We start from the raw sequence: 12,618 nt of genomic DNA on the forward strand, positions 1-12,618 counted from the left end.
ACTGGAGACCTTATCTCCAGTTTATCACTTGTCTTTTTGCTGTTCTTTTGACTGTAATGTGTGATCAAGCATCATGCTCCTTTTTAACTGCTGCCTTTGGCTTTTTGCATTGTTTTTGTTTAAGAACTGTAACTTGTAACATCAGGTTAATGCCTGGAGCCTGAAAATGCTCCGAATTTTACGGTCACTTAAAGCTCCAAGAGTCATGGGATTAAGACTGATGACTCCTGGGGGTACCATCAGAAGCTCTGCACACTGGTAGCTCCACAGTTTCTTAAAAACATTAAGAGTAACATATCAGTCTATGATGGCTATATGGAAATACAAGCACACATTAAGATTGATTTTCAGCCACAAACAGAAGACAAAGCAGCAGGAACCTAATGTTGAAGATTATATTTAGTAACAAGGTCTTTCTATTAAACCTCTCCTCCCCCTCCTACTTTTTCCTTAATATTCAAGTAATTACTTACATGATGCATGTTTGTTTCTAACAAAGACATACACTACCAGATTTTTTTTTTTTTTTTTTTGTATAAAGGGCAATGTTAGACGTGGCCGAAGGAGCGTAATGACAGCTTGCAGCAGCCTAAACTTAGATGTTTATTGCAGTAAACCCAACTTAATGTATCACTGCTACGACTTAACCAGATGTTACGTTTAAGTTAGTGCAGCTTGAGTTATACAGTATATTAAATGTTATGTTTGTTCTTATAAAAGCAAAATTAATCTGCTGGATTTTTGAAGGGAGTTTGGTCACGTAGCAGAAAAGGACACGAGCTTATAAAGCAAAACAACGTGCGCTGTACTTTATGCTGAAGAGAAGAACCCTGAACAACTTTTGACTCCAGAATCTGAAAACACTGACCTCAGTGTCGACCCAATCATCCATCAATAACATTATGCAGAAACATGCTTTTGCTTCATGTAGTTTTCACTATACATTTACTTCAGTTACAATTTTTATGAATTAAGATTTTACACAAAGTGTGCTTAAGAAACACCTGATGCTTCTTTGACAGTAGTTTACATTTCTATGCTTCTGCAAAGGCGACAGCTGTGGCTAGGGAAGTAATTCTACATGGTGTGAACCTGTACACTTGAATTCATTTGTATAGCACCAAATTACAGCAAGTCATCTCAGCACACTACATAGTAAGGTCCAGATATCATCATCATCATCATCATCAAGAAAACCCCAACAAATCCCCCTTGAGCAAGCACTTGGCGACAGTGGAGAGGAAAAACTCCCTTTACCTCTATAGGAAGAGAAGGATAAGGATAATCACCTTTATTGGCCAAGTATGTTACACATAAGGAATTTGTTTCTGGTACGGAACCGATGGCAGCCATCTGTGGCGCCTTACAGGAAGAAACCTCCAACAGACCCCGACTCAAGGTGGGCGGCCTTCTGCCTCGACCGGTTGGGGTGAGTGGATAGTTTTCATAGTCATCACTCCTGTCATTCTTATCATGGAAAATAAGGCAAATAAACTCAAAGTGAGTGTTTCTGAGTTTATTTCATCATCTGAGTTGTCTGTCTCTGTCAGGCTTCCTCCCTCCCAAAACACACACCCGGATGGTAATGCAGCTACCGTGCAACAGAGGTCTGACAACAATCCCATCTACGTATGAACCTGCTAAACATATCCCTACATCAGCGATAATACTTTACAGGGGTAGGATACAGTCCCCTGCTGGGAGGCTTCCCATGTCCAGAAAATTTAATAAGCATATGAAACACAAAACTCTCCCTCCCCAGTCTAGTTGAAGACCGAGTCTCCCCTTGAAACTTGGCAGAGTGAGACAACTCAGATATTTAACCCTAAACTAAAATAAAGTTATTAATATCTGGGCAGTGATGATTTAGAAAACAGCACAACTACACTTATCAAGACAGGCTTACAACATGTCACAGCACAACTTCATGTGTATGTAGAATCAATCTAACCACTAAGCCTGTCCCGGTTCTTCCACCATTTAATGATGGAAAAATGACCTAGCTTTGTGCAACTCGGTGGTAAAGTTCTAAAATTCAAACAAAGTCTTCAAATAGAGTCAAAGAACTCTGACAACTAGGCCAGAGGAAAGGTTACAGTTCAGTAACTGCAGTAATCTCATCCAAGGCGGAGGTAGACTTGGGTAAAGCTGACTGAGCTTCAGCAGAAACAGTCCCTTCAAGATCAAGTCTGTCTCAACTCTGAGGACCAAAGAGGTTGGTGTGGACGTCTGTAGCAGCCTCCTCATGGTCCCGTTTGCGTCAGAAGGTTGTTTTCTCCAGCTTCAGAGAAAAAAAGTCACTCTTCAGTACAAAGACAATAAAGATTTAATGAAGTGGACTGAGGTGGATACCTGATGTTTCTGAAGAGATCAACAACTCGTGGTGCAAAGGAGTCATGAGGGTCTGGTACAGCAGGGTCTTCGTCTTCTTCACAACTGATCACGACAACTTCTGGGTCCCAGCGTCCGACGTCAGCTTCTCTGGTGGGACAGGAAACAGCTTGGTAAACTGCAACTTTTCAACCAGGAAGTACAATGTACTTTTCTCTAACATATCAATGATTATAGCCCAGTTCTTTCTATACACAGCCTGTTAGCCTTGAGACAATTCAGCCCACAGATCTTCATCAGCTGATCATAGTGTTTCCAGTTGAACACCGAGTGAACAGCCTGCACCACTGAGTGAATACTGCCCCAAAGAGCCCAGACAACATCAGCAATCATCATTGACGACACATATTTTCTTCAGGAAATGCATTTGTTTAGTTAAGATATTACAGTCACATCCACGGTATTGAAATAGACTCTGCGAAAATGAGACTGAGTATTGTCAGATATTACAGTGACATCCACGGTATTGAAATAGATTCTGCGAAAATGAGACTGAGTATTGTCAAGCTGAGCTTTGTCCCCGTGCTTATCAGTTTGAAAGTAGAGCAGTTTGCTGAGGTAACTGCCAGGCCAGTCTTTTTGTAGAGCTATGGCAGACTTCAATCTGTAAAAAAGGCTACAGTCAAGTGTTTTAAGTGTAAGATAAAAGCACCATCTGGTCAAAAGGATTTAATAGGGCCTCAGCTAATTGTGCTGCTGTAATTAGAGATGCTCACCAACATTCTCCTCGAGGACACAGTCCAGTGTCTGGATTGGGTGTCTTTTCTACAGTATAAGTAGCCTCTGTATGTTACACAGTCAAAAATACATTAGCAAGTCAAGACTAATGTCTAATGTGTCTAAAAGACTATGCACGCACATTCAAACACACTGAGACAAGCTGAGTCGACTACCAGCCCAGATTTTTCATGTCATCATCATCAGACGCGCTCAGACAGCTGCTGCTGGATGGCGTCAGTATGGCTTGTCTGCTCATTGACTCCACTGATGGACGGCCCCAGGGACACCTCAGAGCTGATGTCTTCGTTACCTATAGGACTACAACAAACCTTTAAATGTTCTGTAGCATTATATGCAAGCATTGTTACTTTGACTTATTCAACTGTATGTTGCCTTTACAGGCCTGCATGAATACAAGTTCAGTTTTGCCTTTTGAAAGTGGGAACTCTGTCCACTGAGGTAGAACCTGCACAGGGGGCCTGTCCACAACACACAGGCACCAGTGAATTAATGGCGTCACCTGTAAACATGTACGGCATTTGCCAGGGCTCACCATGCATTTGGATATGAACTTGACTCAGAGTCTGCACTCTCATTATATTTATGACGGGGATCAAATCACCAACCTTCTGCTTAGGAGACAACTGCTCTACCTCCTGGGCCACAGCCGCCCCAATCTGCTTACTTCTGTTTTCTTTATCACCACTCCTATTTATTACTCTGTTATCTGGATACTGACCTACTTGTACTTGTGCACATTAAAACATTGGCTCACTTTTCTAAATAGCTGCAACTGTCCTCTGCTGGCATGATTTATTTATTTTCAATAAGAGATGCATTCATGTTGAACTAAGTTCTCTTTATGCCAGGACTGCTCCATGTCATATGCTAACATCTCTAAATCCTAGAAAAACAAACATTAAGTCCAACAATATTATGTTGTGACTACATCACATGACATTTTGTGCAAGTAGTTTGTATTTGCACATTCACTGTACAGATAAAAAAAACAACTAGGTGTTTCTACCACTTGTCTTTACCATTACTAAGGACTTGTGATGTGTAACATCCAGCAACAACCACTTGTGTCCAAATACAAATCCAAAACAAACACCACCACAGTAAACTCATATATCTGCTAGTTACGTGTGTATGCACATCTCTGTCTGTCTCTACGTAGATCTCTACGTAAATCTGCCAGTTATATAGCTGCAGAAATGTATTTGTGAGTCGCTGGGTCTCAGAAGAACTGAAGGAAAACAGCATGATGATGATGATGATTCTCAGTTTAATTACATATTGACATGGAGAACAAACACTACAACACGATCCATGTTCTTTCTGTCCAGTGTCTCCTAAAACCTGTACTCGTACTGAAACAGAACAAAAGGCAGGAGGAGATGTGCATGTAACAAATCACAAATCTTTGGTGTTTACACCAGGTCATAAAACCCATCACTGGAGCTTTTCCATAGACCCCGGCAGCATTCGAGTCACCATCTAATCCTTTTTCCTAGTAATATTACAGAGATGAATTTATCGACGTTATATACTCCTCTGTGTTCCAAACATCCACAGTTCACAGATGCATTATATCAATAGAATTATGTGACATACAAAGTTACAAGTGAAGTCAAGATTAGTTGATTTTGTACCGTCACCATTAATATGCATTTGTTAGCACAGATATAAGTAAACGACATTAGTGAGAGGACCTGTATTTAATGACTACAAATTAACAATACACTTATTATTCATGGATTTACCAGTGTTCTGAGTTTTAGTTGTCATTTTCTTTACAATTTAGTGTAAACAACTGTTGGATGTTTCAATAGGATTTAAACTGTGTATTTATCCTGCAGATTGTAATAAGTGCTTTATGTAACACCCTCCCCCCCCCCAATAAAAACTGTGGTTGTAGCTGAATCAGTGTCATCACTGGGACTGCACTGTCCTGATCAGTAATATTTAACATTTGGGAGGACACACAACATTTCAAAGAGGAGGTTGGCACCAGTCAGCGCAGTGTTCCCTGTTAAAGAAAAGAAAAAGAGGGGGATATAAATGGTTATAAAAAAATATAAGAATCACCTTTATTTGGCCAAGCATGTTACACACACACAAGGAATTTGTTTCCGGTATAGAACCGCAAGGAATTTGGGAAATATATACAATATATATCAACTCCCTAAAGCAAACCAAGAAAATCCACTAATATTCATCCAACAATGTAAACACCCAGAAGTACAGCAGATTTACTTATGCTTTAAAAAAAGAAAAAGCATGCAAAGACTCCAGTGTTTAATGTAACTGTATCACTTTAACAGGCTTCTTTTAATAGCATTAAAAACAGCACCGTCCTCTGCTGTCATCCTGTATGAGGAAATAAATTCTTAACGTAGCAAAGTTGTTATGATAAGATCTTTTTAAAAATCTCAGGAGATAGATGAGAGGGATTCAGGCCAGCTGGGTTTACCTGGCTCGGAGTAAGCCCTGCTATCTCCGGTGTGCCTGTACCTGGGGCATAGGCCGGGTCGAGACCGTCGATGTCGAAACTGAGGTAAACTGGACCACTGCCCATCTGAGCCCGGACCTCAGCCATGAGAGGTGCAAGAGATTTGAACCAACACTCGTACGCTTGAACCACACGGAAACCCTGCACAGTACACAAATAGAGAATGTTTGCTAAAAGACTATCCTTCAGTAACCAACATAAAAGACGAAGACACAAATTAGAGTATATCTTTTTAACTAGCTCAATGACTGTTTAACCAAGTGGTGAGATTTCTGGCATCTGAAGAGTTAGATGAGAAGAGCGACACCGCTCTGACTGCACAGTAAGTGTGAAGCTGAAGCCAATAGCCAGTTCAGCATAAAGATGTTAAACACGGGGCTTCTAGTCACTGAACAAGAAACAAACCAACATCACACATCCCTAAAGCCACAGGTTGTCATTTTTAAACTCACTTTTCTGAGCTTTTGTAAAACAAGAAACATTTCAGCTGTTTTTGTGTTTTGTTTTGTTTTTTTTAACAATTGTCATTAGTGACTTTCACAGTAACAGCTATTTTACTGGGAATGGCAGCACATACCGATAGGCCTTTTTCATGGACGATATTTTTACAGATATATACACGTACACACACACACACACACACAAATGCTACCATGACAAGATGTTTAACATACCACGTACCATACAAGTGATGAGACATTTTTTTAACTGCTTACTAATACTATGGCTATGTAGTAAACCAAAAACACTGGCATTTATGTTACTATATCCACAAAACCTACAGTAGCAGAGTACCTGAGCCCGGCTCCATTCAAATGGATCTGCAGAGTAGCCTGGACCACGCAGGCCAATCTGGACCACTCTCTTACAGTCCAGTAGCCCTTCGTCCACACAGCGTTTGAATGGTGTCCCGTGTCCAATCTTCTCCCCCAAGATCATATCACTGGTGTCAGCATGAGCATCCACATGGATCAGACCTACTGGGCCATGCCTGACAAAATATCACAGAACCGACTGAGTGAGGCACGAAGACAGTGTATGCAATGGTTAAGAATACATCGACAAACATTGTAGAGCCATGGAAAACATTAACATAGAGCAGAATCAATTTTTCCTTCAGTTATTGTAAAATGAAACATCTTTGAGTTTTGGGTGTCCGGTCAGAAAACCAGGAATGTAAAGACTTTAAAAAAATTTCAGTGACTGTCAAAAAAAGTCAGCAGCTTAAGTGATAATGGGGAAAAACACTGCTGGTTGTTTCTCCAACCTGCATATTTTTGGCTTTCTTTACTGCAGACACAGGGTTTAAGTGTAAACCTATCCAGGCAGTATACATTTCTGAAAATATGGATCATGTACAGTCCCAAAGCAGTGATACAAAACCTACTTACTTCTCACCAACAGCCTGCAGGATTGGATATGTAATTGTGTGATCACCACCTGCAGACACCAAACCTTTGTTAACATCTGACCTTTGAACAAGAGCTTGCTTTTACACATTTACCAGGGTGAAAGTCCTACCGCCCATCTGTCTGAACCACTCACTCCGTCTTTCCCCTCTAGTCACTCTCACCCATTGTCAGAGGGATACAGCCAGCAGACATGATCTTCCTGTAGGTCTCCCTAATGCGTCTGCAGGTGTCTTTCAGGTCAAACACATTCACATTGACATCCCCAATATCGGCCACCATGAGGGACTCATACGGTGCTGCCTTGGTGGCACTGTTGCAAGCCCTTAGCATGGCAGACTCTCCTCTGATCTGACGAGGTCCAAACCTGTGGTGGTGGAGGGAGTAATGCTGCATGTAATATGAAGGCTGCTCACAATTTAATGCATACTGATAATATTCCAATAATATACTGCATACATGATAAACACTAGAAACGCCGCCCTCCTGTACTTTCAAAACTAGCTGCAAATATTTAATTTCTGAATGCAACATTTTCCCTTGTAATTATTTATTACTGCCACTTTAATATCTCAGTATAGTTTCTACCACTGATAACTAACTCTGTACTTGGACGTGCATGAAATAGTGTCCTATGTTCAACTAAGAAAAAAATAAAACAAGGCTGAAATGTTCTCATTAACGACATATGTTTGAATTTCTAGCTGTAGTCGTGCCACTGTCACTGTGTTCACATCAACACTGCAGGCCCCAACCCTGACACAAAGTAAATGATTAGAAAACCGTGAGCCACTGGCCAACAGCGACAGACCCAAGTGCTGTAACTGCAGCTGTAGAGAAAAGCACCACCTTGCTCCTGGACGGTTGGAGGTTCCGGTATCAATCGGTACACCCACAAAAGCCGCATCAAGCCCGTCCGCGGTCTCCTGGTAAGGCAGCTTGGCCATGGTGGGGATGCCTGACACCCGCGAAACAAACTCTGCGCTCGGCGGCACATTGTAGCGACTCCCCGAGAACTTCCTGACGTAACTTCTGCACAGAGCCGAAGCTTGTAGCGGCTGTGAGGACACGTCCGCTGCAGCACAACACTGCGAAATAACAGTGCGAGTTAGATTTAGGCTTCTACAGAACGCAAACATGTTTCCTTCCCTGTTGGCATCAAATCAAATCAAATCAAATTTTATTTGTATAGCGCCAAAGCACAACATGGAAAAGTGTATGAGCTGTAGTGAGATCACGGACTTTATCCATGGGTGCTAATTTAAGTGCTGGTTTGTAAGCCCGTAACTTCCCGTGTCTTGCAAACAGTACAGAACTTAGTATCTAATGTTTGTGCTCATACGTTGTTGTGTTTTCATGGACCGCCTCTGGCCATCCCATAAACATTGTATGGTATCGCAGTATAATGTGAGATATGAATGTATTACTTTCTTATGCGGCCAAGCTTGTGCTTTTTAAAGTTACGACATGGTTTGAAGCATGAAGGCAGCATAATGGAGCGGGTGGGTGGGACCGCCGATGGGAACCTGTCTGCGCGGGTGACTGCATCACCATTTGGTACAAAAGTGACATCCAGGAAAAACCTGACCCTTTAGGAGCAAAGATGGGCCGAGGACCGCCAGTTTGCCAACATATGTGTGAGAATATGATTGAAATGTTTAAAAACAATGTGTCTGAAAGAAAGACAGGAAGGGATTTGGATCTGTCACCCTCTACGGTGCAGAAGTGATTAAAAGATTCAAGGAATCTGGAGGGATTTCTGTGCGTAAAGGGTACGGACACAGGACACAGGACACAGGCCTCAGCTGGATGACCGAGCTCTCGGTCCCTCAGACGCACTGCGTCAAGAATCATCACTCTTCTATTAGCGATATAACCACATGGGCTCAGGATGACTTTGGCACACTCGTGCCAGCCACTACAACACGTAGCTACAGCCGCTTAAAACTGTGCTGTGCCAAAGGGAAGCCCTGTGCCAACAGTGTCCAGAGGCGCAGTCGACTGCTCTGAGCTCAAACAGTAGCCTACTCATTGAAGACAGGACAATTATTCATAGGCCTAAAACAGCTTTAAGACATTTTATTTGTTTTGGTACTGTGATTAAATTGTATACATTTCCACAATTTTCTGCAAGGTTTGAAACAAAGTAACCTAACTCTTGGTTTTACTGAGTTATGGAAATAGTTGTAATTGAAATGTACTGTAACAAAAACAAACATATATACAGAATGTGTATATACAGGTGCATCTCAATAAATTAGAATATCACGGAAAAGTTCATTTATTTCAGTAATTCAACTCAAATAGTGAAACTCGTGTACTATATAAATTCAGTCCACACAGACTGAAGTAGTTTAAGCCATTGGGTCTTTTAATTGTGATGATTTTGTTCACATTTAGCAAAAACCCTCTAAATCACTATCTCAATAAATTAGAACATGGTGGCATGCCACTCAGCTAGTCAACTCAAAACACCTGCAAAGGTGTCCTGAGCCTTGAAAATGGTCACTCAGTTTGGTTCACTAGGCTACACAATCATGGGGAAGACTGCTGATCTGACAGTTGTCCAGAAGACAATCATTGGCACCCTTCACAAGGAGGGTAAGCCACAAACATTCATTGCCAAAGAAGCTGGCTGTTCACAGAGTGCTGCATCCAAGCATGTTAACAGAAAGTTGAGTGGTAGGAAAAAGATGCACAACCAACTGAGAGAACCGCAGCCTTGAGAGGCTTGTCAAGCAAAATCGATTCAAGAATTTGGGTGAACTTCACAAGGACAACATTTTTTTCTAAAACTCTTTATTCTCTCCTTGATAATCTAATCCTGATTTGTCTAATCAGTAGTCTAGATGGGGGAAAACAGTATATTGGTCCTTTATTGTGATTATTCATAAACTAAACTAACTTCAAAGTGGGTGTCACTAAGAGTTAAGGGTTTTTCTAGGATGTCTAAAAGCCTTTCACAACATTCAGAGGTGTAAAACAGAGAAAATGTCTCTGTATTGTAACATCCACCTTAACTGTCAAATCAGAAGCCAATGTCGTACTCTCTACTAGCATTTTCCCACTCTATACAGACCTAAAATTTATTAGCCCCATTCCACACGGTGTCATCTAACATTAGTGTGTGACAGAGTCCCAGAAGATCCCATAGCAAGTCTCTGATAAGCAGCTGTGCACTGCTGATTTTAGTTACAGCTAACATTAGTTCCTGTGCCATGGGCACTAAAACACCCCCATACAATCACAGATGCTGGCTTTTGAGCTTTGTGCTGATAACAATCTGGATGGTTCTTTTCCTCTGTAGCCCGGAGGACATGGCGTCCATGATTTCCAAAAACAATATGAAACATGGACTCGTCAGGCCACAGCACACTTTGCATCAGTCCATCTTAGATGAGCTTGGGCCGAGAGAGGCCAGCGGCATTTCTAGGTGTTGTTGATGTATGGCTTTTGCTTTGCATGGTAGAGTTTTAACTTGCACTTGTACAGGTGCAGCTCAATAAATTAGAATATCGTGGAAAAGTTGCAAAATCATCACAATTAAAAGACCCAACAGCAAGTAGTGTACTGTAGTGTGTGTACTGAATGTATATAATACACGAGTTTCACTATTTGAGTTGAATTACTGAAATAAATGGACTTTTCCACGATATTCTAATTTATTGAGATGCACCTGTGTATAGTATATATAAAATATAGTTATTTACTTGTGCGCAGCGCATGTACAGTATCACTCCACATGGGCCTACATGTTCTGACCGCGTCAGGCGGAGGGACACCTCAAGAGGCGGAGTGTGGCGTAGCAGCAGCTTCACGCACTGAGCATCTCTGCATCAAATCTGCCTCCGACTTATCTCATCCATCCCATAATATCGACAAGCCAATATGGTAAAAAAGGTTTAAAAATGTGTTTCTAACGTTTTCCTGTAGATATGCTGTTTTAAACGTTTAACCTGTGTGAATAGGGTACGGAGAAGAAAGTAGGTCGGTCTTTTGACATTTCCCGAACATTACACATTTTTGCCTTGATATTTTGATTTGATTTGATTTATTCTTTCAAGCATGTAAAAACAGTTGATATGACAACACACATAATTTTACACATAATCCAATATCAATTTGCTTATACCTAGTACATGCTTGAATGGAGTAGGAAGAAGTCAGACTTATCCAGTCCTACCCCATGACATCATCTTACCATCATTGGTTTGCAAGCAGTAAATGATTCACTTCTACCCACACAAGTATTATACTAAAAATTTACTTGTGCGCAGCGCATGTACAGTATCACTCCACATGGGCCTACATGTTCTGACCGCGTCAGGCGGAGGGACACCTCAAGAGGCGGAGTGTGGCGTAGCAGCAGCTTCACGCACTGAGCATCTCCGCATCAAATCTGCCTCCGACTTATCTCATCCATCCCATAATATCGACAAGCCAATATGGTAAGAAAGGTTTAAAAATGTGTTTCTAACGTTTTCCTGTAGATATGCTGTTTTAAACGTTTAACCTGTGTGAATAGGGAACGGAGAAGAAAGTAGGTCGGTCTTGTGACATTTCCCGAACATTACACTTTTTTGCCTTGATATTTTATTTATCTTATTACTGTTAATTGCTTCAGTGTCGGTTCTGCCACACGGATATAAATTAGGTAGGTCTTCATTTTGTGAGAATGTAATCTGTAATCTCCTGTAATCAGAAGAAGAAGAAGTAATCTGATACATTTCTGCTCTGCAAAGCCCCCAATCCTCTCCTCATGCACTTCAAAATCATCTTACCGTTGCCACTGGCTTTACCAGTTTGTCAACATGATTTTCTGGACTTTTATGCAGCATTTATATAGATATATATGTGCTCTTTGTTCTATAAATCATTTTATGTGAAATAATAAATCCCTCTGACTGTTACATAAAACTGGGTCACCTTTATTATATCTATTTACTATATGCTAGAAAAAAAACATTAGAAATGTGATGGCAAAATACCTCAGTGGAAGATCTGCATGTGGCTCTTTAACAAGACAGTACACTGCAAGATGGCTGAGCCACAGTAGATAATCCCTTCTGCCTGCAGTAATCCTGTGTGCAAGAGACGTAGTCTTATGTCGCAGCAGAAACTAAATGTGGGCTCCAGAAAAATAAAGGATGCACTGGACCTGGTGCTGTACTGTCGGCTGGTGTAATAGAACTATTCAAGCAAGATGGAACCACTGTGATGATTTGTAGCACCACATGTCATGTGTAAAAAGGTGACAGAAATATTTGTAAGACTGAAAAAGCACACTCTGTTTTGAAATTAACTGGCACTAAAGTCTGAAAGGCCCTGTTCTTTCAAATTTGTTGTACTTCATGTGAATAAAAAAAAAATTGTTGTGTAAATCTCCCGTGGGCCCACCACCTGCAGGAGGATCCGTAAGGGGCCGGTGCACAGTGGATTGGGCAGCAGTCAAAGGCAGGGGCCCCGATGACCCGATCTCTGGACACGGAGACTAGCCCTGGGGGCATGGAATGTCACCTCGCTGGTGGGGAAGGAGCCCGAGCTTGTGCAGGAGGTTGAGAGGTACCGGCTAGGTATAGTGCG

At 41.4% G+C, this 12,618-nt stretch overlaps 2 protein-coding genes across 3 annotated transcripts in view; one reads left to right on the forward strand and one right to left on the reverse strand.

Moving 5' to 3' along the window:
- Positions 1–4,232: 4,232 nt before the first annotated feature.
- agmat (agmatinase (putative)) lies at positions 4,233–8,278 on the reverse strand. Its single transcript, XM_020585575.1, has 6 exons — positions 7,885–8,278; positions 7,200–7,402; positions 7,018–7,066; positions 6,422–6,617; positions 5,547–5,767; positions 4,233–5,157 (listed from the first exon to the last, which is right to left on the reverse strand). Exons 1-6 carry the CDS (start codon positions 8,172–8,174, stop codon positions 5,070–5,072), a joined length of 1,047 nt encoding a protein of 348 aa, XP_020441231.1. The 5' UTR covers positions 8,175–8,278; the 3' UTR covers positions 4,233–5,069.
- Positions 8,279–10,824: 2,546 nt separating this feature from the next.
- The window catches only part of LOC109951220 (tubulin alpha-1B chain), a 10,121-nt gene continuing 8,327 nt past the window's right edge, over positions 10,825–12,618 (forward strand). The window contains exon 1 of one of the 2 annotated variants that reach the window (XM_020585574.1): positions 10,825–10,926. In XM_020585574.1, the coding sequence (XP_020441230.1) occupies positions 10,924–10,926 (3 nt within the window). In that variant the 5' untranslated portion in view covers positions 10,825–10,923. Of the gene's footprint in view, positions 10,927–11,382; positions 11,484–12,618 lie in introns of those variants that run through there. The other variant, XM_020585573.1, reaches the window with a different exon arrangement.

The sequence above is a fragment of the Monopterus albus genome, unplaced genomic scaffold (assembly GCF_001952655.1).
Source record: "Monopterus albus unplaced genomic scaffold, M_albus_1.0 scaffold371.1, whole genome shotgun sequence".
In the NCBI taxonomy this organism is placed as follows: Eukaryota; Metazoa; Chordata; class Actinopteri; order Synbranchiformes; family Synbranchidae; genus Monopterus; species Monopterus albus.

Bases quoted from the DNA above. Each gene is read 5' to 3' on its own strand.
- agmat (XM_020585575.1), bottom strand. From the start codon at position 8,174: ATGTTTGCGTTCTGTAGAAGCCTAAATCTAACTCGCACTGTTATTTCG. The intron at 6,618-7,017 runs GTAAGTAGGTTT...ATATTTTGTCAG, and splicing joins CTGCAGGCTGTTGGTGAGAA to GCATGGCCCAGTAGGTCTGA. The intron at 5,158-5,546 runs GATTTTTAAAAA...CCCCCTCTTTTT, and splicing joins CCCTCTCATCTATCTCCTGA to CTTTTCTTTAACAGGGAACA.